Source organism: Corvus moneduloides, chromosome 7, assembly GCF_009650955.1.
Source record: "Corvus moneduloides isolate bCorMon1 chromosome 7, bCorMon1.pri, whole genome shotgun sequence".
Taxonomy (NCBI): Eukaryota; Metazoa; Chordata; class Aves; order Passeriformes; family Corvidae; genus Corvus; species Corvus moneduloides.
In genome coordinates, this window is record NC_045482.1 from 25,179,449 (window position 1) to 25,201,629 (window position 22,181).

General features: G+C 39.0%; 1 protein-coding gene across 1 annotated transcript; it reads left to right on the forward strand.

Annotated features, from left to right (window-relative positions):
* The first annotated feature begins 8 nt into the window (after positions 1-8).
* Positions 9-18,667, forward strand: PECR (peroxisomal trans-2-enoyl-CoA reductase). The gene is made up of 8 exons (XM_032114541.1): positions 9-139; positions 3,182-3,315; positions 10,717-10,882; positions 11,513-11,594; positions 13,131-13,227; positions 15,761-15,871; positions 16,453-16,564; positions 16,682-18,667. Exons 1-8 carry the CDS (start codon positions 16-18, stop codon positions 16,768-16,770), a joined length of 915 nt encoding a protein of 304 aa, XP_031970432.1. The 5' UTR covers positions 9-15; the 3' UTR covers positions 16,771-18,667.
* The last annotated feature ends 3,514 nt before the right edge of the window (positions 18,668-22,181 follow it).

Below are 22,181 nucleotides of genomic sequence, written 5' to 3' on the forward strand. Positions count from 1 at the left end.
GGGAGGGAGGGAAACATGGCGGCGGCGGCGGCGGGGCGCGGGCTGCTGGCGGCGGGGCTGTTCCGCGGGCGGGTCGCCATCGTCACCGGCGGCGGCACCGGCATCGGCAAGGCCATCGCCGCCGACCTGCTGGCGCTAGGTGGGCGCGGGGCGGGCTCCGCAGGAAGCCCCGGGGGAGCAGCGGGGCGAGGCGGGTGTTGGGGGGGCCGTCAGGGAGCGCCCGCGGGCCGTGCTGCGTGTTGGGGGCTGGCGGCGCTGGGGGATGGGGTGCGAGGAGCCCCTGGGTGGGACATTGTGTCAGGGTCGGTGAATAGCAAGGGGCACGAGGTGAGGCTGATGTGGGGCTCTGCCTTTTGGCCCGCTGGCCCGTAAAACAACACTGGCTATTTTAAACACAGAGGTCAGTGAGGTTATGTTAAACCAGGACCCTTTTCTCTCAGACTCTCCCTTCAGTGATTTCTCATTTTGCTTTAACTGGAGGATTTACGAGGTTGTTGAACCTTGAGCCTCACAGATCAGTATCCTTGAACTGCTGTCCGCACAGTAACACATTAGAGACATGGTGCTTCTCCCAGTGCCTGCGACAGGAACGTCCTGAAATTGAAGAGCATCTTCATCGTGCATGGCATGGGTTTTCTTTCCATGCTGAGTACAGAGAAGTGGTAAAACCTGGAGTGAAAAGCAGTCTCCTGACTTTCTGATATGAGGCCAGGAGAGGTAGAAAGGAGTCCTACATCCACCTTGCAACACATTTCCTGCAAATTTCAACGTCAGTGCTAGGGATCATCGGTATCAGACTGGGTTTGGATAGTTTATTGTCATGATTGGATTCAGCGCCTTCAGAATACAAACACTAGTGTTATACCTCTCGGTGCCACACTCCCGTCGTTTGCATTGTTGGAATGTGCATCACTGCACTGCATAGTAAAGAGCTTTCTTTGTTACGGCTGCGCTGGGAGGCATCTCTGCCTCTTCTGGTCTTTGTGCCCCAGCTTTCCGCTGCTTTGTGGAGCTGAATGGAGGATTAGTTCTGTTACCTTTGTATTACTGGGGAAGTAAGCTTTTTTTTTTCAGGTGTCCTTGCATGCTGCTTGGAAGAGGTGCTTTTTAAGCATCATCACACTGTTGGTTGGTGATGTTACCCAGTTACCTTAAAATTGTGCTTAATTTGATCTTCGTTGTTTTTCTCAAGCAAAATACAAATAACAAAAGTGTGTCCATAACAGCGTAAATAGAACACAATAGAAAACAAATCTCTACAAAGCACATGAGAAAAAATGGAGAAAGAGCTATATAGAGCTTAAGTCTGACTGAGTAACCCTCCTCACCTGTAGACTTGCTGGTTACTCCTGACAAGATGATGATCGGGAACTGTTTCCATGTATACCCTGCACTTTAGGTAATGGGGGACTGGTTCCTACAGGCACAGGAGCAGTGACAGATAATGCCAGTCATGATATGCATTGTTTTTATAACGAGTCTCCTTTGAAGCCTTCTGGGCAAATTTAAACCTTTTATCTGGAAACTTGTGCCCTTTCCCGTGACCCTGTCAGGAAATGGTCTGGTCATTCTTTGTGAAGAAAATTAAGTGATGGTATTGTCAGTTTGCACAGTAGGTACCAAGTGTTTCTCAGTGATTAGACTCCCAATTAGTATATTTAGCAAAAATACAGTCTTCTACTGGACCTTATTCTATATCAGTGTGTGTATTAATAAGCATTTAGGTTGGTAAATAGAACTGGGCTACTGTGGTTGAGTATTTTGTGTTAATTGGTAATTGTGTCTGGCATTTTATGAACTTTGCATTAGTTGGGTGCTTGTGCAAGTGACTGGAGTTCTTAATTTAAAAAAAATCAGGAGACCTCAGAGACTACTGTCTTTATATGTGTTGTTTTAAGGTGGCCACCAATTAAAGGTGAAGCTCCTATTCCTAAGGACGTGTATTTGTAACGCTTCCTTCTGGAAGAATTAAACTCCTCTATTTTTTTTTTTAATATATCATTTCACAAGACAGCTTGAGTCAAATGAACAGCTTGCTTCACTTTACTCCCACTAGTTATTTTGAATTTATTCTGGTGTTTGCGTGATCACATGAGAGGCCAAATTCCACTCTGCAACAGAGAGGGAAAAAACCCCCACACCTGGCAGGATGTTAACTTTTTCTTTTTTTTTTTTTTTTTTTTGGCTGGTTGAGGATGGTTTATGTTAAAGCAGATGAGCAGCAGATCTGATGGGAAGAAGGGATTACTTCTGCTGAAATGCTAAGATTATGGAAGGAGCAAACTGGGAGGAAGACCTCCTTGCCTGCTTGGCATGGAAGCTAGTAATTTGCTTATCCTTTACATGAAATTGCATGCCTGCTGGATTTGTACTAGGAATTAATTTGGTGTCCTTTGGTTTAGTCTATGTAGTAGCAATTGCTGAAGCCTTAAAGCTGTCCTAAGTCCACTGGCGTGACTGAAGAAATTGGGCTGCTTGTAGTGTGAGTGCTTGACTTAAATTTGGCACCTGCATTGGTTTTTCTCTGTAGAATGAGTCCTTCTGCCTCCAAATGTTGAAAAAACCCAAGTACTTGAGCTCCTGCCTATTCTATATCTTCTTTCTGCAGCCAGGATTCTGCAGTGCCACAGGGAGGGCTCTGTTCCTGCTGTCTGTAGTCTGCAGATAGGGATTAATCTTGTGAGGCTATTATCCTTTCCTTCAGTCTCTGTAGAGTTAAAAAGCAGAGCATTACATTTGCTCACTGCTAGTCAAAATTGCAGCCAGTCGTACAAGAAGGTTATTTTTGTGGTTTTAAGAGCAAGCTTTTTTTTGTAAACAAGACCTGCTGAAACATCTTTAAATCACTTAATTGATAAATGAGGCAGCTGTGAGCAGAGGCAGCAGAAGTGATGTCTGAAAGCTGCTTTGCTGACTCTGCAACTCACAGGCTATCTTCCCTTCTGCAGGAAGGAGAGGAAACCTTGTGGACATTTTTTTAAATTGCTCTTTTCCTGGCACAGAGGGATCTTGTTGCTAAGAAGCATCTGACATCAGTCATTTCTCCCTCTTGCAAGAACTTCAACACTGTATTTTCTAGTCAGTGACTAATAAATGCACATCCTACAAGATATCTCCATGATGTTACTAAAAAAAAAGCGTAATTGTGTTAGCTGAAGGATGTTTCATTTTGTCTCTACAGGTTGCAGTGTTGTGATTGCCTCTCGTAAATTTGACCGATTAAAAGCTGCTGCAGAAGAACTGAATAATAGGTTTGCTTCCATGAGTCCTGCCAAAGTGACTCCCATAGAGTGCAATATCCGCAAAGAAGAAGAGGTAAAGATTAGTGGTCTTGTTCTGGGGCTTAACATATCAAAAGCATATTGTGTATATAAATTCTCAGATCTCCAAAGATGTTTGGCCTTCTCAAAACTAGCTTAGATCAGGGGAGAGGTGGAGCAAAGCTCGGTTAAATTGTTCTGGATAGATGTGCTTCCCAAGGGAAGACATTTGTTAGCCACCTAAGCAAAAAAACATTTATAAATATTGGCAGATATTTTTCTGACCATGCTTATATATTTCAGATATTTCTGGGAGATGCAGGTCTTGAAACTGACATGTTGTGCAGCGAGTCAGAGCCCACTTAGCATGATTCTTTGTCACATTGCTGTGACAGAAGTGAGGGGGTGTAAACTTGTGAAGATGGGAGACCTCAGAATAGTTCCTTCAAACAGGAAGGCATAGCATGGAACCTCAGTGTTTGTGACTTGACACAAGTGCCCTGCATTGTCAGTTTGGCTTGTATTAAAGCCAGAAAACCCCACAGATGTATAATATTTTAGTCATGTTTGAAATTTTAGTTATGGTTTGAGGTGTGCCTCATTGCAAACTCTATCACTATTCAAGTTGATTTTTAAATTTTTCCTCCATATTACAAAAAATGGAAGATCAAGAGCAAAAGTACATAATCCAAGTTCTTCAGAAGTCTGCATGCCCCTCCTAATTTTTTTATCTCTGTAATTAAATATTTAAAGGTCTAACTTCAGGTTGGATTTTTAACTTTTTGAAGACAGCTACAAAATCTTCCAGTAACCACTGATTGCTACATTTTTCTAAACCTCTCAAAGTCTCTCTTAAACTAAATATTAATGACTTTTAGTGGCTATGAAGATTCTGGAAATATCCTAATATATAGCCATAAAACAAATAAAAATTAAAATTCTTCCCTTGTGGAACAGTTTGTGCCATAAAATATTTATAATGATCTACTCAGACTTTCTCTCCTGAAGGAGATGAACCCTGGAGCTGTGCAGTATGTCACTTCACATACCAGTGAATTTTAGGTTTATATTTACTGGCATCAGCAGTGCGACATGATAGGTTATGGCAGATGTCAGAGGGCAACTTGCATGATTAAAGCTACAGGAAAGAAAAGAGGTAAAGAGGAAAAAACATTTAAGCTTTTTTCAGGTCTATTTCTTGCAGAAAGTACTCTGGCATGCTTAATTACATTCTGCAGGTGAATCTTATTTCTGTATCAGTCTGAAATTGATTAGTGGGAACTGCAGAGTTCTGTGAGATGCTGTAGGGCTTGGATGGTGAAATGAGGTAATCTCCACTAAACTACCATTCCTTCTTTGTTTCCTTTTTAAGTGTGGCTAAATGCCTATTTGACAAAACAGGCTTAAGTGGCTTTGGAAATTTTGGAAGGTGCTTTTCAAGACTTTTTTATAGTGCTGTCCAAAGTGTTTAGGCATTATTCTGTGTTACAGGTAGCCATGCTGATACTTGAAGAAACGTCTGTCTTTGCTATTACGCTGCAGTTTTATCATAGAATTGTCTTGTTTCCAGTTTAGTTTTAAACTCTACCTATTTACAGACACACCAGAACTTTCCTTGAACTTTTTGTATGATGTTGGTGAAGTCTCTGTTGGATGTCTTCTGCCACTGGAAGTTCTCTTCAACCATTGTCCTTTCATGTCTGTTTCTATTGAAGAGAGGGTTCAGAGGAAAAAGGCAGATTAAACTCCAGTCTTGAACTTTTAAGTCATTGATTTAGTCTTATAGTTTGACTCACTTCAGTTCTCCAGCTGCTCTTAGTTCTTTCTTTTGAAGTCCTACTTAGAAAAAAAAAATGCTATGAGAATTTCATAAGCTTTTTGCTGAAAATCTGGATAAGAAATGCAAGAAATTTCTGTTGCATGTTAACGTAAGAACCTGTATACCTGTTAAATATTTCTCATCTCAAAGACCAGATTTTTTTATTGGTTAGAGACATCCTGTGATTTTTTTTCTTTAGCTTGTGCCTTTCTGACTCTGTTCTCTTCTGTTAATGCTGAGATTCTCAAAGATTGCTAAATCCTGGCCATGTAAATTTCTAAATTTACTGTTGGACCAGAAATTTGTGTTTTCAATGCTTAAATTTGTAGTGAAGATAGCACTTCCTTACACTTAGGTACTTTGGTTTGTAAGTTGAAACTAGATAAACTCAAATTAACAATTGTTAACTTACACTGCTAAAAACTGTCAGAACTGAGGCATATGGCAGGTTTTCCACAACCCACAGCTTACTATTGCTTATTTATTATGTTTCCTAAGAGCAGCAATGGCGAAAAGTACTTTTTTCATAATTTGCACTTGCTTCCCTTGTGGAAACTAGAGTAGAAGTACCTTTGGGCTTTTACTTCAATTTAAAGAGTATTGTACATGCACTTTCAAAACCTACTCCATTCTTAACTTAAAATTTAGTGCTTGGGACTTGGAGTCATAGGAACAGGGATCAGTAAAATATGTCCTTGAGGATTTTTCTAGGAGGCAAATATTGAGTAGATGCAACACAGTAATGTAACTCATTTCAGTATTTTCACAAATAGAAAAAGAGCTTCCTGTTACAGTGGAAGAGGGAATGAGAGGGCATGTAAACTTTTAGGTTCCCTCACAAAAGAAATAAGACTTGTACAACTGTGTTGGCTCTGTATGCTACTCATTAGTAATATTACAACTCATTGTTTGCTTTCAGCTTAGTGTGAGTGGAGAGTATTTACCTCAGAAATCACGGAAGCACATTGTTGGGTAGAGAGGACAGCCTCTGCAAGAATTCCATGTGAGTCACTACATCCTCCTTGGCTCTTATACCAGAAACCAAAGAACATGTGCAGGAGAAAAACATTATAAATGTTTCAACAAGAGAAAAAAAACTTAGGAGTTCAAGCCCCCTTAGATGTCAGAAGCAATCCATCACAAGCTTCAAAGCCCAGGAAGTTTCCTGAAGAACTACATAATTCATTTAATATATCATTCTCTCTGATATCTCACTGAAGTCTTTCTAAGAGTAAATCTTTATTTTAAAGGAAGCCACCCTGATCACCTGTAGGAACAAGCCATTTGTTCTTACTATAGCAATCCCTCCTTCTCCATGAGTTGTTTTGCATCTCTCTCAAGGCCCCTATCAATTTTGTCCAGTTTATAAACTGGAGGGAGGGAGTTTGAATAGGGAAAATTTAAGAAAGATGAAGGTGCTTTCAAATTGCCAGAAGATTATTTTTTGCTTCCTATTGCAAATCTTAAAGTAACTGACCTGCTTTGAAGATGACATGGTTCATGCCTCTAGTTTGGGTCTGTGAAATTCAAGCATTAGAAGGTTCATCCCTCATCATGTAGTCCAGTGTGTTTGTTAGAGCTCTTTCTGGCCGAGGAAGAAGCAAAGAAAGTGCAGTGAATTAATTGCTGCAGAAGCTTGATGGCAGATATCATGGGAACAGCTTAATGAATTCACATTTTTAAGTCTCTAAATCTTCATCCTCAGAAGCCCTTTTGCTTTCTAGAAAAGCTTACTTTTTATTTAATGTGCAAGAAATAATCCTGCTTGATGGAGGATTTTCAACCACTGTGTAACCTGTCAGGCTTATTTTTGTCATGAGTTTGCTGCTGCTTTTGACTAGTTTTCCACTGAATGTTCTGTAAAGGATAAAAAAACCTGTTTTATTTTTAAAAATGAGAGAGTGGAGGGCTCTGAGATAAGAGGACCTGAGGCTTCTCTATTCTGTCATCAGAATATATTTCTATATTTCTGTATTCTGTCATGGAGTCTTATCTTGGAGCAGTGATTGTGCTTCAGGATAAGACTCCTGGATATGTGATCTGTTCTCCTTTTCCTATGGTTTGGAGTGTATATAGTGATGGATATTGCTTCTTAGTAATTATGAAGCTGAAGTGATTTTTATTGTTCGCGTATTTGCTGGCACTGCCCTCATCATGTGTTGAGAGCAGATCAGTTTGCTCTTGCTAAGATGCAAACCAGACAGCTCTGTGTGCATGTGTATCTTTATTTATCTCTTTTTGTGTCCTAAATTTTGAGCTACAGCAAATCTGTTGACAGGGACAAGACATGAGGAATGAATGCTGGAATTAAGGGAGGAAGGGAGGGAGAGAGACTGAGACCAAGCAGGTGATAGTCACGAGCCATGGGTGCAGTGGTGTCCCGTCAGTCTTCTGGGGGTACCACCTTCATATAGGCCAAGTTTTGAGTATCCATGGGGGGGGACACAGGTGCCGTTCCCATAACTTGGGGTGACGTGTATGAGCAGTTGCTTCCTTTCCCACAGTTTGCCACAGTGGCCACTTCTGTCCAGATGCATTAACCAAGATGTGCTAACCTGGTCTTACCTCTGCTAGGCCTGGAATTAGTGCGTTCCTCTTGCAAATTCCTCCCTTCTGTGCTTCTCTCAAGTTCCTGCTTTGGTGGCTTATCATCTTATGGCAAATTCCTTCTGCGGCCTTGACAGTGTTTTGAGACAGGCAGCTGTACTCTTTCAATCCTCACACTTGTAAGGCCTTTTTGCTATACTCTGTGGACAAACATCTCTTTAACTGGCACCTAGATAAGTAGAAGCTTACATGTCTAGGTAGGTGGAAGATAAAACCTTGTACTTCTGGTGGGCCGCTGCTGTTCTTGAAATCAGCAATTCAGAATTCTGTTCACAGTGTCTCCTTTCCATACTTCAGCTCCAGCAACAGCAGCTGGACCAGACCCCAAGGGTAAAACTTGTCACTTGGACATCAACAAGACAGCTTCAGACAGACTCAATACAGTGCTAGTGAGCACATACCCTGTGTCTGAGTTCACTAGTAGCTTTTCTTTTCCAATAAACTTCAGAGCTTAGCATAGGCTCAGTTGGTTTATAAATACTTAATGCCTGTCTATGTGAAGCCTGTAGTGAAAGACTGTGGCTTGGTGGGGAGGATAAGAGACTCCTGTTGCTGTACTTTTAAATAACACAGCAATACCACAGTAAAAATACCTGTTACCCCTGTGCCAGAATGCCTGTTAGTTCTAGCCACCAAATCACAGATCTCTGACACTCTGTAGTGAGTTGTGCCTGTGTGTTTTACTCAGTCAAGGTGACCTGTGAATGCATGTGGACATTTGTCCCTTTTCCTGTGCAAGTGACTACTGTCATCTCAGTTATCTGTGAATATGTGCTACTGCATAGTACTTACGATTTGCAGTCACACACAAAAGTTCCTTATTGCAGAGCTCCAATCTTCTGGTTATGTCTGAAGTGCCTGATTTTGTTCTTTGCTGTCTTTTTCAGAAGAATGTCCTAAACTAGTAGCTCTACCTCATGCAGCTTTGCTTTGCTTCCAAAGAGAGTATTTAATAGCTTTTCTAAGAAGTTCTTTCCAAGTGAATTTTTAAATTATAGGAATAGAGAAGAATCTTCTTTAGTAGTCACTGTGATTTAAATGTGTTCTACCAGACCCTCCTTCTCTCTGTGCTGCTGGCTGCTGTCACCATGTTTACTGTAACTGGGAGAAGCACTGCAGTGATGCTTTTTCTACAGCACAGAAGACTTTGTGAAGATTGCTACAGTTGGAGCCATCTGAGCTGTCACTGGAGAGCCTTCTGGCCTTTCCTGGCTTTCAGAAAACAGAACTGATACACATTTGTTGTTGTTGGGTTTTTAATTTCTTTTTCCTGAGAATATGGTGCAACAAGTAGGAACAACAACAGTTCCTTAAGTACAACATATGAACCATTTTGAGTTGGTATGTTATAGCATATAACATACATTTTGTCCAGCTGTTGAAAACTTGCTTTAATGTCTCTTCTCTGTGGATTTTTCTTGTTAATTTGTTTTGTCTTCTCTTTTTACGATTCTTAGCATTTTTTCTTCTCTCTCTCTCTCTCTCTTTCCACAGTCTGAATAGCCTTAGTCTGTTCAAATCTTCTCTGTACTGAAACCATTTCTGTTCCAAAAATGAGCCCATATTTCAGTGACTTACAGAGAATAATATTGAAAGCAAGATTCTGAGACTGATAGGGAGAAGAGCTTAATATTGCTGAGCAAAGCATAACTTTTGCTACCTAGCCAGACATAACTTTCCTTTGCTTACAAGAGAAAAGTAAAAGCCAGAATGTCCCTGTGGCATGGTTGTTCTCACAAGCTATGGGTTTGGGACTGCTGTCACAGATGTTTTGGTTTTCTGGGTTTTTTCCTCACATCCCACAACCTGCAGTGACTAAAATGAGGAATAAGATGACATTCAGAATTTGAAGATTTGGTTTAGGTATCAAAATTGGTTTTTTAAGGCATTTTTTATCAGCAGGCACTAGGTTTTCAGTCATTATGTGTTTGTTTAGGGTTTTTTTTTCTGAGAGGTGCATCCTTACAGGATCCATACTACCCTGGTAAACCATCCTGTTTAGCAACACAAGATGTAAGGCAGCTATTTATGAGACCGAGTTGGTAACACTCATTGTGGAATACAGATAATGCATTGCTTGCTCTTTTTTTTTTTGTTTCTGATGTTTTTTACCACTAACTCAATACAGAGAAAGGTTGATTGATATCCTTCCCCTAGCCCAATCTGTTTGAGTGGCAGCATTCCTCCACCTGTTTGGTTTTTTGGGTGGTTTTTTTTTTGTTCTGTGTTTTTCTCTGACCACAGATGCTAGATTAACATTTTATATATGCTTGAGTAGGAATAACTGATGCATGGAATATAGTTATGATTGATGATGTAAGCAGGAAACAGTCACATTGTCCCATTTCTTGTTTCTTGAGATAAAGATTAAATTATTAAGCAGTTGCTATGGAGTTCTTATAGCTGTCTTGAAATTAATATTTTTGCCAAAGAAGATAACTTGTATTTGCAGCATTTTTTAGACTTCATGTTTTATAGGGTAATTAACCTTCTTCCTGTGTGTTAGAAGACTGGCTATTGCCAACTCATACATCAGAGCTGTAGTGAACGTACAAAACTTCTAGATAAGAATGATAAAACTCCACAAGATGAGTTATGTTTTCTGTTTAAAATGGTCAGGTGTATGGTCAGATAAAAATAACAGTAGCTGCCTTATATGGAACTCTTTGGGGATCTCATGTGAATGCCCCCACTCTTCTGAAAGACATCAGGAGATTCTTAGTAGGTTGTATGTAGTGGGCTTTTGTGTCTGTTTGGTTTTACAAATCTTCAGCAGCTTAAATCCCCTTTTTCTTTGGGTGCTGGTATTTTATGCAGCACCTGCATTATACCAGCAAAATTTCCTAAGTAAACATGGATACAGCCTAGTCCTTCTTGGCTGACTAAACCTGTCACACCAATCTTACGGCCTCTCTAAAGACTGGACCTCCTCTTTTTCTGTGAAAAGGGCATGAGGGAGAAGATACTGTCTGAGAATGAAATTTGGTATAGGGCTTAATCAACATACCACACTAACAAATACTGTTTCAGGTAGAAGCTTTGGTGAAGTCTACACTGTCTCTGCATGGGAAGATTGACTTCCTGGTGAATAATGGAGGGGGCCAGTTTGCAAGTCCTTCTGAAGCCATCCGTGCAAAAGGCTGGAATGCTGTGATAGACACGAATCTGACAGGAACCTTCTATTGCTGCAAAGCGGGTAAGGTCTGAACATAAAACTTCATATGTTTGTTTTTGTTTTTTACAGAAACACCAGAAGATAAGAAATGTAAGGTTTGCCTAGCTTCTTTTCATGCACTTACCTGACAGTGGATATTTATTACATTTGTTCATAAATACAAACAGACATTTAGGCAAGCATGATCTTCTGGTTAAGGCCAGGTTTGGGGAGTCAGTTGACTTTGATACACATTTAAAAGACTATAGGAAAACCACTTAACTTTTGTGGCCTGTATTCACTGTATATAACATAGGAAAATACTTCTCTCCCTTCAAGGATATAAATTTAGGCTTAAATTTAAGTATGGTATGTCATTCTCAGATAGCATTTGTGGAAGTTAAAGTAATTTACATGGAAACATGAAATCTTGATTTCCCTCAAATGCTTCTTGACAATCATTGAGCGTTACTGGGGCCACGCCTGTTGCCCCAAGGCCTCACCTCTGCCTTGGCAAGGCTGTGGTACAAACAGCAGATTATTTTTATTTAAACCGGTATGACAAATGTGCAGTGTGATTGCAGTTAATTCTCCAAATTTGGCTCCCAATTGGCAAGTTCATTTGTATGCATTTCTTCTGATATTTATAGGTTATCTTCCTCCTTCATACAGTGTACAATGCCTGGATGCAGGAACATGGAGGAGCCATTGTCAACATTACTGCTGCCGTGAGAAATGGCTTTCCTGGAATGTCGTAATATATATTTTCTTTTTACACTTTTCTGTATTTTTCCCCCAGAAGTACTGACTGTTCCTAAACACTTCAGAAAGGTGTGTACTGGGCAGCAGCAGAGTATGAAAATATAGTAGTTAGGTCAAGAGAGGGCAAGAGTATCACTTGTCTGTATGTGTGGGGATCTCTTATTAATCCAGTAGATGGCATCTCTGGTCTCTCTCCACTTGTTTGTAAGAAACTATGAAGCAAGACTTGCCCAGTGAAGTTTTAATTGGGAACAGCTCCCTTTTCTGTTTGGTTTTTTTTTTAAACTTTGAAATTGAGTTTCTGTTGAAGAAATAAGAAAATATGTTTTGAGCAAGTGTTGCATTATGTCTCTTTGTCCCGATTCAGGGTTGAATGGTTTCAAAACCAAAATTTTTTAAGGAACAGCAGAATATTTTCTCACTAGCTTGTTCTTTGCAGTACAAGATAAATATGGAGATCCACACGGTGGTGCTGAAGCTGCAGTTATTTGAGTATCTCCACTGAGGTATCTGGTTCAACTGTCAGGGCAAATAGGCTGAAGATGTTTCAATTTGAGTTGAACTTAGAGGAAAAAAAAGCAAATTCTGAATAACGGTGGAAAAATTTTCCTAAGTAACTGTTGTATGTAGATGGATAGACAAACCTACTTTCAAATTAAATTGACTTGAAACTTCTTGCAGGAATGTACTGTTGAAAAAGATATGCCTTTGCAAGTCCAGACACTGCTCATACCAAAAGTCACCTTATATGAATTTTTCATAAGTATTAATTTTGAACATAAAAGTTGTCATGTTTCCTCAGACTGTGCCTGGAGGTTAATTTCGTTCTGGCCTAAACATATGAATAAGTTATGTTTTCTTCTTTTTTTTTCTGAAGTTTTTCTTCTGCTTTCCCTGTATTTGAGAAGCTATTATATCTATCTCCTCTTAGTCTGTTTTGCTAGGCGAAAGCAAATAAATCCTATAAATTTTCTCTGACTACAACTGTCCACAATTCATTACTGCAGTAATTTTGTCTGCATTCAAGCTTGTAATCATTTCAGACTAGTTACCTACAGCAGCAAGGTATTGAAGTTCACTGTGACTGTCATGTCTCTGTCTCCATCCACCTAGAGTAATTTTTGAATGGTGACTTATTTTAATCATGTTTGTCAGAAGGTTTAAACAATCTTTCAGACCACTGTTCTTCCAAGTGTTACTTTACCTGTGCAGGCTACAGGTTTTACACAGTTTGAACTTCAGTTGTTTCTCTTTTATAAGCCCCCTCCTGCAGTAGAGTGTAGCTGACCCCATGTTGCATTGGGAAAGAGATCTTAAGTATTTCCAGCAATGACAGGAAATCACAGCATAGCTTGTTTGAACAGTGAAGCTATGGTCAAACTTGGAAACTGGAGAATCTCTCTCTTCCAGATGCTTGGTCCAGCCACAGAAAACTACTCTGAATACCCTAATGAGGCTGCAGTAGAATTAACATTGGACACTCTTAGCTGAGGGAGCAGATGCTTCCTTTGCTTTCTTTTCTCCACAGGCACACAGGAGCTGCAAGAGCTGCCGTGAATAACCTAACCAAGACTCTGGCTTTAGAATGGGCTCACAGTGGAGTGAGAATCAACAGCGTTGCTCCTGTAAGTAATGGCAAATGATCTGATTGAAATTAGCCATTACACATGCTCATAGTTAGAGCATTTGGACCAAAATGGATTTTTAAATTTATAAGCAGTAACTGTTTGTGGATTATTTATGCATTTGTTTATAATTCCCTCACTGTGTTCTTTGGGCCATTTGAGTATTTTGTGCTTTTGGATGATGAGTCAGAGGATGTGGGATAAAATTGCTTCTGCTTTCTGCTTTGACTTGGCACACTTGGTTTTTAGGTTTTTTTATAGCTAAATGAAGTGATACTGGTAGGAGTTGGTGACCTGTCTTACAAAGCCTTGACATAAAATTACTCAATGCTCTGTGTTTCAGTAATGGATACATTACTTCTGAGTTCAGGAAACTTTCTGTTTGAGGTTCAAGTGTGCTGATGGTTTACAAACTTATTTTGAAAATCTCTGAATGTGTCACATTATTACCGCAGTCCTAGGCCCTATCACCGTGTCCTGCAGCCGTAGGGAGGAGGAGAGAAGATCCAGCAGGCAGGAACTGTGCAGCAAGATTGATTTATTTAATTATTTTACAAACTCTTTTATAGACTTTTTGTTCATAGTCTAATTGGACAAGGATCAGCCACCCCTTGGGGGTGATTGGCTAAAATCCTAAAACATCCATTGTCAAAATATTTTCCTACTATACTATAAACAAGACTTTTCAAGGCTGCAGGTGTTTGGTTGTTTACATAACTCTGCTACCTCTTCTGTGAGAGAGAAAAGTCTCTCATGGACTTAGAAAATAACAAGAAAATCCTTGCTAGCAGCATTTCTGTATCTACATCACATAATGCATTTTACTTTGTCTTCTACATGTTAAGTTAGTTTAGCTTTAGTCATATAAAGAAATGGTAGTTGGAATGTACTATTTCTCAGAGAAATCATATGTAAAAATGTGTGTTTTGATTTTTTCCTTATCAAATTCATGCAGACAGGAAACGACTATACAGGTCAGCTAAAATATGTTTGCCACATTTCTGAGGAAGTAGACAGCAGGTAGAGTTGTTTTAAATAACTGTATAGAAAGAGCAGCTGCGTTTTGTAGTGCACAGTGCTGCAGATACAGAAGTTATCTAGAAGCTCTAGCTTTGACATTTGTGAATGTGTGATCTGTAGTAATTTTCTGTTATCCACAATTTATTTTGCACATTTACTCCCTTGAAATTAAAACAGGACACATAAACTTTGTCCACGACTTCTACAGTCAGAATTTAGCTTGTCTCACAGTGGATGTCGTAAGCGAAGTGTCATATTTGTTTAAGTGATCCCTAGGAAGATCTTGCTACTATTTTTGTAGAATGTCTGTATATTCTGTTGTGCCTCATGTCCTAAAGCATCTGGCTCACTTTGTTTGGCATAGCACAGAATGCTTAAAGGCAGATGTGTGTTAATCATTCCGGTAGAGGCTTTTATGTAACCTTTGTGAGATGCAATTCATCTGGAGACATGTTAAATATTAAGATCTACTGGCTTGTATTTCCTGTTTATCTGCTTTTTCTGATTTATCAAGTCTTGGGGAAGTAAGTAATTAAGACAGCATTATTATGTGAACATACTTTCAGGCATGCTAATTACCTAATGAATCATACTGATTAGATATTATAGGACATGTCAGAAGAAGTTTTTGACAAGCAAACACTGCAGGGCTTTGGCTCTTTCAGAAGTATTTGCTAGTTTTGTTACTATGCTGGTAACAAAAGTCCATGTTATAGTTACAATAATGCTTCTGTCACCTTTGGGGACCCATCAGGTCTGTGGTAACATTACAAAATTGTTACTGCTTTATGTGAGAAGAGTAACCTGTAGGGAATGGATACAAAGAGACGGAAGTGAGCATTCTGAAAAAAATAGTTTTACATTCATTATACAAGTATCTTAGAAACCTTAGTATATGCTTCATTGGTGAATTCAAATTTTGCTATTTTACTAAAACTTGAGTCCCAAAAGTTCTGTCCTAACAGGTGGATGTAACCCTGTGTCCACGTTGCCATCTTCCTTCTCAGGAGTAAACTGGACTGTGGGGTCGCCAGAGCAAACACAGTCATCTTTTTCTGCTTCTACAGCAGCTAAGTAGGGAGAGTCAGAATTCTGACTCAAATCTATCTGCTTCTGTAATTCGAAATAAATCTGTCTAGTGCTCCTACAGATGACAAGAAACTTTTGAGAACTTGTTCTTGAGGTTTTGTAGTTTCCTGCTGTAATTTAACATGAAATGCTTGTAAAAAAGCAACCTCTGAGTTTTTTTTTATACTCTACTTTTTTGTTAATGAAGTGACAGCGGAGAATTGGAATAATCAGAATTATTGTGCTTGAACAGGGATGTGGCTAGCAGCCAAATTACCTTCTTGTATAAATTATACTATGCCATTACATTCAAAAACTTGTATTCAAGTGCTCTTTAGATAGTTCAGTCCCACAGAAAATCAGTAATGACAACTTCACAATTTTAGAATTATCAGTTTAAATGTATGCAAGAGAACTAAAGTTTCATTATGCTGTTTTAAAATAGGGACTGGTATTTTCAGAAACTGCTGTTGCAAACTATGGAGAACAAGGTGTAATGATGTGGTTAAGGAGCATACCAAAGGTTCCTGCCAAGAGGTCGGCTGTTCCTGAGGAGGTAATGTATTTCAGAATGCTTTTGATACTCCTACTTCTGTGTCTCTATTTTGAAGCCTCTTTATTATATGGGGGAAAAAAAAGATTTAATTTTGTACTGTGATGAAATATTTAAAAAGAAGAAAGCTTGTAGCAGTGTGTGGTTGTGCCAAGTGAGAGAGTTAACCAGTAGTCACTGTTATACAGAAAATTTAATTCAGCTGGCTCTTACCGCTGAAGCGTTTGATAGTAGGCATTATTTATTGAAGAAGTTGACTTCAGCAGGAAGGACTGAAAGAATGAATATTAAGGGAAAATAAAGTGTATCTTAAAAGCACTTAGCTCTCTTCCACCAAGAATGTGCATCTTTGATAAACTGATCAACCTTTTTTTGTTGTTTTTTTAGTATCTGATGCTGCTCTGTGACAGCTCACTGGTTTTCCTCTGTTAAATGGCTGGAAGAATGGCTTTAAGGCTGTTACAGCTTTCATTACTGAGTAGAAAATGTTACTATATCTTGCCTGTAAAAGTTTTCACAATCTTCTTTGACATGACCAATTCCCAGCAGTTTAAGAAAGATTAAAATTGTCATTCTTTTGCTAGATCTCTCCTGCAGTATGTTTCCTGCTGTCTCCAGCTGCATCATTCATTACTGGGATAACCATGGTCGTGGATGGTGGCCAGAGTTTGTACAGCCATACCCTAGAAATACCCGGTAAGAAATGGGCTACAGAATAGTGCCCTTCAAGTGACTGGAGTTGGGCAATGGGAGGACACAAAAGTAAAATGTCTAGTTTCTCAATCAACTAAGTAAATTATTTGTTTTCCTCAGATCATGACAGATGGCCCTCACCACCGGAAGGAAAAAATTCTGAAATGCTGAAAAAGCTTCTTTCTGGCGAGTTCAAGCCAAAGCTGTAAAAGAAAGAGATTTTACCTTGTTCCCAGTTGCACACTTGCTGATAATCTCATGTTGTGATCTGGCCTTATTATTCTCAGTAATAATTTTTTTTTGCTCATATGTAACTACATTAAGTGCCTTGATTTTTGTTGTTTTATATTTAAAACTTCTGAAAGGCTTTGCATTGTACATTTCTTCTCTGAAAACACTCACCCTGAAAACATTCAGTCTTTTGGGAAGGAAAAATATATAAAAGATAAATTTTCCATTTGCATGATCATTAAGTAATGAAGAATCCCAGCCAGAAGTGAATAAAAAGAATACTTACTTTACAGTGAAGGTAGCCAAGAGGGAATGTTTTGGAATCCTTCTATTCTTGATGATTTGAGGGAGAAGGTAATTTAAATCTTTTAGCATTAGTTGCATCAGTTACGCTTGGGGTAAGTGTTAGCTCTACACTGTTTCTGTTCAGCCACACACTAAGTGTTCAACAATGGTTTTAAAGACCAAGTAGAGTAAGTATTTCTCTGAAAATAATTAAAAATAAGATGGAATACTGTTACTAATGTTTCAAACTAATATGGCATATTGGGAAGGTTTTGAATTGTTTGCAGATATAATGACATAATGGAGTTAAGCTGGCTGCAACTTAAATTTGATAACAGATTAAGCAGATAATCAGTACTGGAAACAGTATAGATTCAACAATTTAACATGCAAAATCTGTGGTGTATATTGCAGTGCTCTCTGCAGTATGCTGTACTAGTAAAGGAGAAATTTGCAATTCTTCATTTGCCAGTTAAAACACTGTCTATCCATACTGTGTTGTCTTGCAATGTTAACAGAATTTTGTTCATGACTGTCTTTAGGTGTGGTTTTTGTGAACAATGCAGAGATGCCATTTAAAAACCAGAAAATTTGTAATACATCACTTGAAGAGGCTGTATTTGTAAATTTTTTATTCACTTTAAGGGAAATGTTCCCATGTCTGCTAACTTTAGAGAAAATGTAAAAAATAAGCAATGACTGTGTTTGTTTGCTGTAAAAACTGAAATTCCTGGAATCAAGTTGCTGCTATAAAGGGAACTTTTAATACTTCATTTTGGACTGAATGTAAGAGTCTGACAATTGGTTTTTTTTCTGCAAAGATGTTTGACTTTTGCGTCTTTCAGTAGAATATGTGTTCTTATATAGGTACATGTAGATTGCCTTTTCATGAAAATGAAATTAATGCGAGTTTGGGGGGGGGAGGAGGAGTTTGAGCCATCATGTGTGTTCTTTCTACTTTATCCTCTTTCCTTGGTAACTGGACAGTCATTTATGTGCCTGCGAGAAATTGGTACAGAGATAAAGCCAACTTTTTTCAAACCTCTTGTGCAAGGTATGTTTTGATTATTGCAAGTATTAGTTCAGGGTACTCGGCAAGAGGATTCCTGGAAGCAAATGCACCTGTTAGATAGCTAACTCTAGAACTCTAGCCCATTGCATTCAAGTGAAATTATTTAGCTTAGTAACACATTATTTCGACATTCATAATGTCTTTCTGGAAAAGAAGGTTAAACATGAACATGCTTGAGACTTGTGGAACTTACTTTATGTTTGATTGTGAGTTTCTATGATACATGTGCACTGTGAATTTAAAGGGAAGTGAATTGATTACTTTTATTATATCCCAGAAATGTTCACTGAAAGATTTGAGTACAAACTTGGAAAGAATCAATTTTTAATCTTGCAAATTTCCTCTTTAACTGTGCTAGAGTGTGAATATTCATAAAGAGGGGAAGTTTATACGTAATGGTGGTGAAATTCGTCATTTACCTCAGTAAATCATGAGAACATTAGATAGGTGAGCATTCTCCTGTGTGGGAGACAGGTTGAGTCGGCAATTAATAAATTCCTTCACAAGTAAAACTATAACAAACCTTTCTGCTTGTGCTGAATACAATTTGACCTTGCCTTCTTCAACTTCCAGCAAAGTAATGGATGTACTAAGAAAATTTAAGTTAGTTCTTTAGAAGAGGCTGTGTGTGCTTTTTTTTTTAACTGGCAGGAAGTTGAAACAGGCAGCATTTGTGAAGCCATAATGTGCTCAGCTTAGTGCAATAGGAGAATATACTCAAAATACTCCAGGGGTAAATCTGGTTTAAAAATACAGAAAATACATCCTCAGAAGGAGAAGGGCATACATCAGTGTTCTCTGCTTTTTCTTTTTTCCCCCCAGTAATAATACCAAGGTTCCCCCATGAGCTGAAGCTTACTGTGCATAATATTAAAATGTTTATCACAATTCGTTAGATATTAGGATAGTAACTCCCTTGCTGTAATGGTTTTGCAGTAATCACAGCCTTTATTTTTTTGCTTGGTTTTTTTTTTTTTGTTTTGTTTCTATTTGTATTTTTGGGGGGTTTACTTTGTTTTTGTGTTTTTTGTCTTCCACCATGGATTACATGAAATGTTTCATTGTCTCTTTGGTCCATTTTTATGCAGATTAAAATTATTTTAAAAGTTTTGCAGTACCTTGCAGAAACCCAGTATTGTGTCAGCTGGCAGCAAGAATGTTTCAGGTTTCTGCTGTAGTTCTGCAGATAATATCAGCTGCTCTTCCTATGCCAACAGCCTTTGATCAAAGGGCATTGAGAGGTTAAAAGAAATGGGTGTGGTAACAAAAACATCTTTGACCTGTATAAGACTGGGGTATCTGGAGTTCAGAGAACAGGGCTTTATTTTATTTGATTTATTTTACAAGGGAGGTGAAAGCAACTGTGAGAAAAGGGCTAAGGAACTCAGGAAGCATCAAGGAGATTTACTGACCGAACACCGAAACTTAAACATTTGCTGCACTGTGTAATTGTAATAAGCAAAGAGAAGGGTGTTAGAATGACAGTTACATTTACCATTCTGTTATAAATCACTTTTGCTTGCTTTAGTATTTACCTCTGGGTAGGCCTGTGCCTATTCTGCCTATCTCTTATCAGATGTTCATTTGATGGATGAATAGGTGCTTACCAACTGCTACTCTGCTCCACTATCTGGTGTTATATCTGAATATGTGTTGCAGAACTTTACATTTGTGACAGCAGTGTAGTTCAATGAAGGGGAATTTCTGTCAATTTCTGTCAATTTCTGTCAACAGCATTTGCGGTATGTTTTACAGATACTCTTTGTGTTCAGTAGAATATTGTTCACTTAGGGTATTTATTTAGCATAAAACAAAGTCTGATTATTCTGTGGGTTTACTTAGTGTAAAATGAAGTCTATTTAGTAAAAATCTTCATTCTTTAAAGATTAACAGTTGTCATGTTTGCTAAAGGGAGAACAGTCTGTCCAGTGTCATTCTGCAGTAAGGTGCTTGTCTGCTGTAAGATGTAAATGAACAAATACGAGGCAACCATTGCTTGTTACAAGCATTTATGGCTGCGTTTAGTCTTCTGAATAGTCACACAGAATATCCACTATAATCTTTAAGAAAGTGTGCTCTTTGCAAAATAGTGTAATTTCATATATTTCTAATCAGCTTGTCCCAGTTTCCCCTTGCCATCTCAAATAGCAGCCTTGTGTTAAATGGCTGAGTGCTGCAGACGTTAGGGGAATTGTCTTATTAGTAAAGTCAACAGTGTCTGTATTCTGGGTTACTGAATATGGCTGAGTCCTAAAGGTAAATTAGTTGCTTCATAAACTTTAGTGATGGGTTTGGAGCAGACAAATCTATCAGTACTACTGCGCAAGATCACTTATAGTGTATATTACATTTTTATGAATCTTCCAGCAGTGATTTAGGACTGTCCTCCCCAAACTATTTGCTCTTCCTTTCTTTTGGCATCTGCCGTACAGTGATGGTACATTTGTATTGGGTAGAAGTGGAAATACTGAGATGCAGGCACTTGTTTCCTTCTGTCACGGGAAGGCAGAGGAGCATAGCAGACATAACTAGCAAAGGTTTGAAATAATACTGCTCAATGCATGTGAGCTGGATTTAAATTTATAAACAGACCATTGGCCCTCCTGCTGGTGAGGAAAGACTCTGGATCGTGTTTTAACATCCTAGCATCACAGACTTTACCCTACTGCAGCTCCCAGAAGAAGCCATTTTGACTTCTCCTATCTGCTCTGTCTCCAGCAGCTTGCTCGTTTGTCAGTTAACCCCTCATTTGATTAAATATATATTAAATTAATCACTAACTTATCATCTTCTGGATGTAGTTCAAAATGTGGTAATACGGTGCCATCTATAGGAAGGAGTGGTGGGGAGGCAAAGAAAAAGGAGAATGATGGCATGGCTCTGAAAAGGGGCTGGTTTGTTCCTTTTTAAAATGTTTAGAAGCAGTGGCTCTAGTGTTAACTAATACAGGCACTTGTTAGCCTCAAGCAATACAAGTAGGAGGTGAGAACCTCTCATTGCAATGAGGTATTGATTCTGGAATTCAGGGAGAGCCATTCTGCCAGATTTCAGTCAATTGCTTGAGTCCACTATCCTGAGATGTGCTTACTCTATCATTTCCACCCCCACACCTCCCAGCTTCTGTCACCTGTACCGGGTTTGAACTGAATGCATAACTAACTAATATACTTTATTGCAACTCCTGTCAGCTATTTTTTTACTGTTATTTTCCATATCAGCAATTACACTGTTCCTATAAGATTTATTTTGCTCTGGTAGCATGACATGTGATCCCAGAACCATGCCCCTGGGTTTGGGCTGAGCTCAGTGTGAACCAGTGTCATAAGTGCTGGTCCTTTGTGCGGGAAATTTGACAGTCCTTGGTGTTGATAGGTATTTTTTATCTCAAAGTCAATATTTAGCTGTTTATCCTGGTATTGAAGATGCTCTGATTTCAGGATTATGGCATGATAGCACTGATGCCTGTCAGGATGTACATCACCTCTGCAAGGTACTCTTGGGATGGTGCTCTGTGCTTCACAGGCGTTGTGCAGCAATACAGAGGATCACATGGGTAGAGGAATGTGGGATGATTTTCCACAATCCTTGGTGGCTTCTTCTGTAGGAAAGAACTTTGACTTCAAAGCCTACTATTCACTAACCCCTCCTCCATCAGTGAAATCCATTTGCAAGATGCTAAAGCTGACAAACGGCCATGAAATGGAACATTAAGGCAGGGGAAACACTGGATGTGTTTTCAAAGCTGTGTAAGCAGCTGTGGCTCATTGATTTTGCTTGATGGTGCAGGAGCATCACAGTCAGCATTTTCTTGGCTGTTTCCCTATCGTTTGGCAGAAAAGGTCACCTTTTTAACTTCCTAGTTAAAGACTCTTGGTCATGGCAAGTGTCTCATTAACACCACTGACAATTTTCCCAAGTGTGGAGCAAAGCGTCTTAGCTTTGAGATGACTATGTCTCCTGCATGATGGCTCTGGAATCAGTGATTCAGTGCCTTGTGCCTTTCTTGGATGTGCTTCATCAGTTGGTCTTCAG

Coding starts and splice junctions, on each gene's coding strand:
- PECR (XM_032114541.1), top strand. CDS start 16: ATGGCGGCGGCGGCGGCGGGGCGCGGGCTGCTGGCGGCGGGGCTGTTC. Junction 140..3,181: donor CGCCGACCTGCTGGCGCTAG/GTGGGCGCGGGG, acceptor TTGTCTCTACAG/GTTGCAGTGTTGTGATTGCC. Junction 11,595..13,130: donor AATGGCTTTCCTGGAATGTC/GTAATATATATT, acceptor TTTTCTCCACAG/GCACACAGGAGCTGCAAGAG.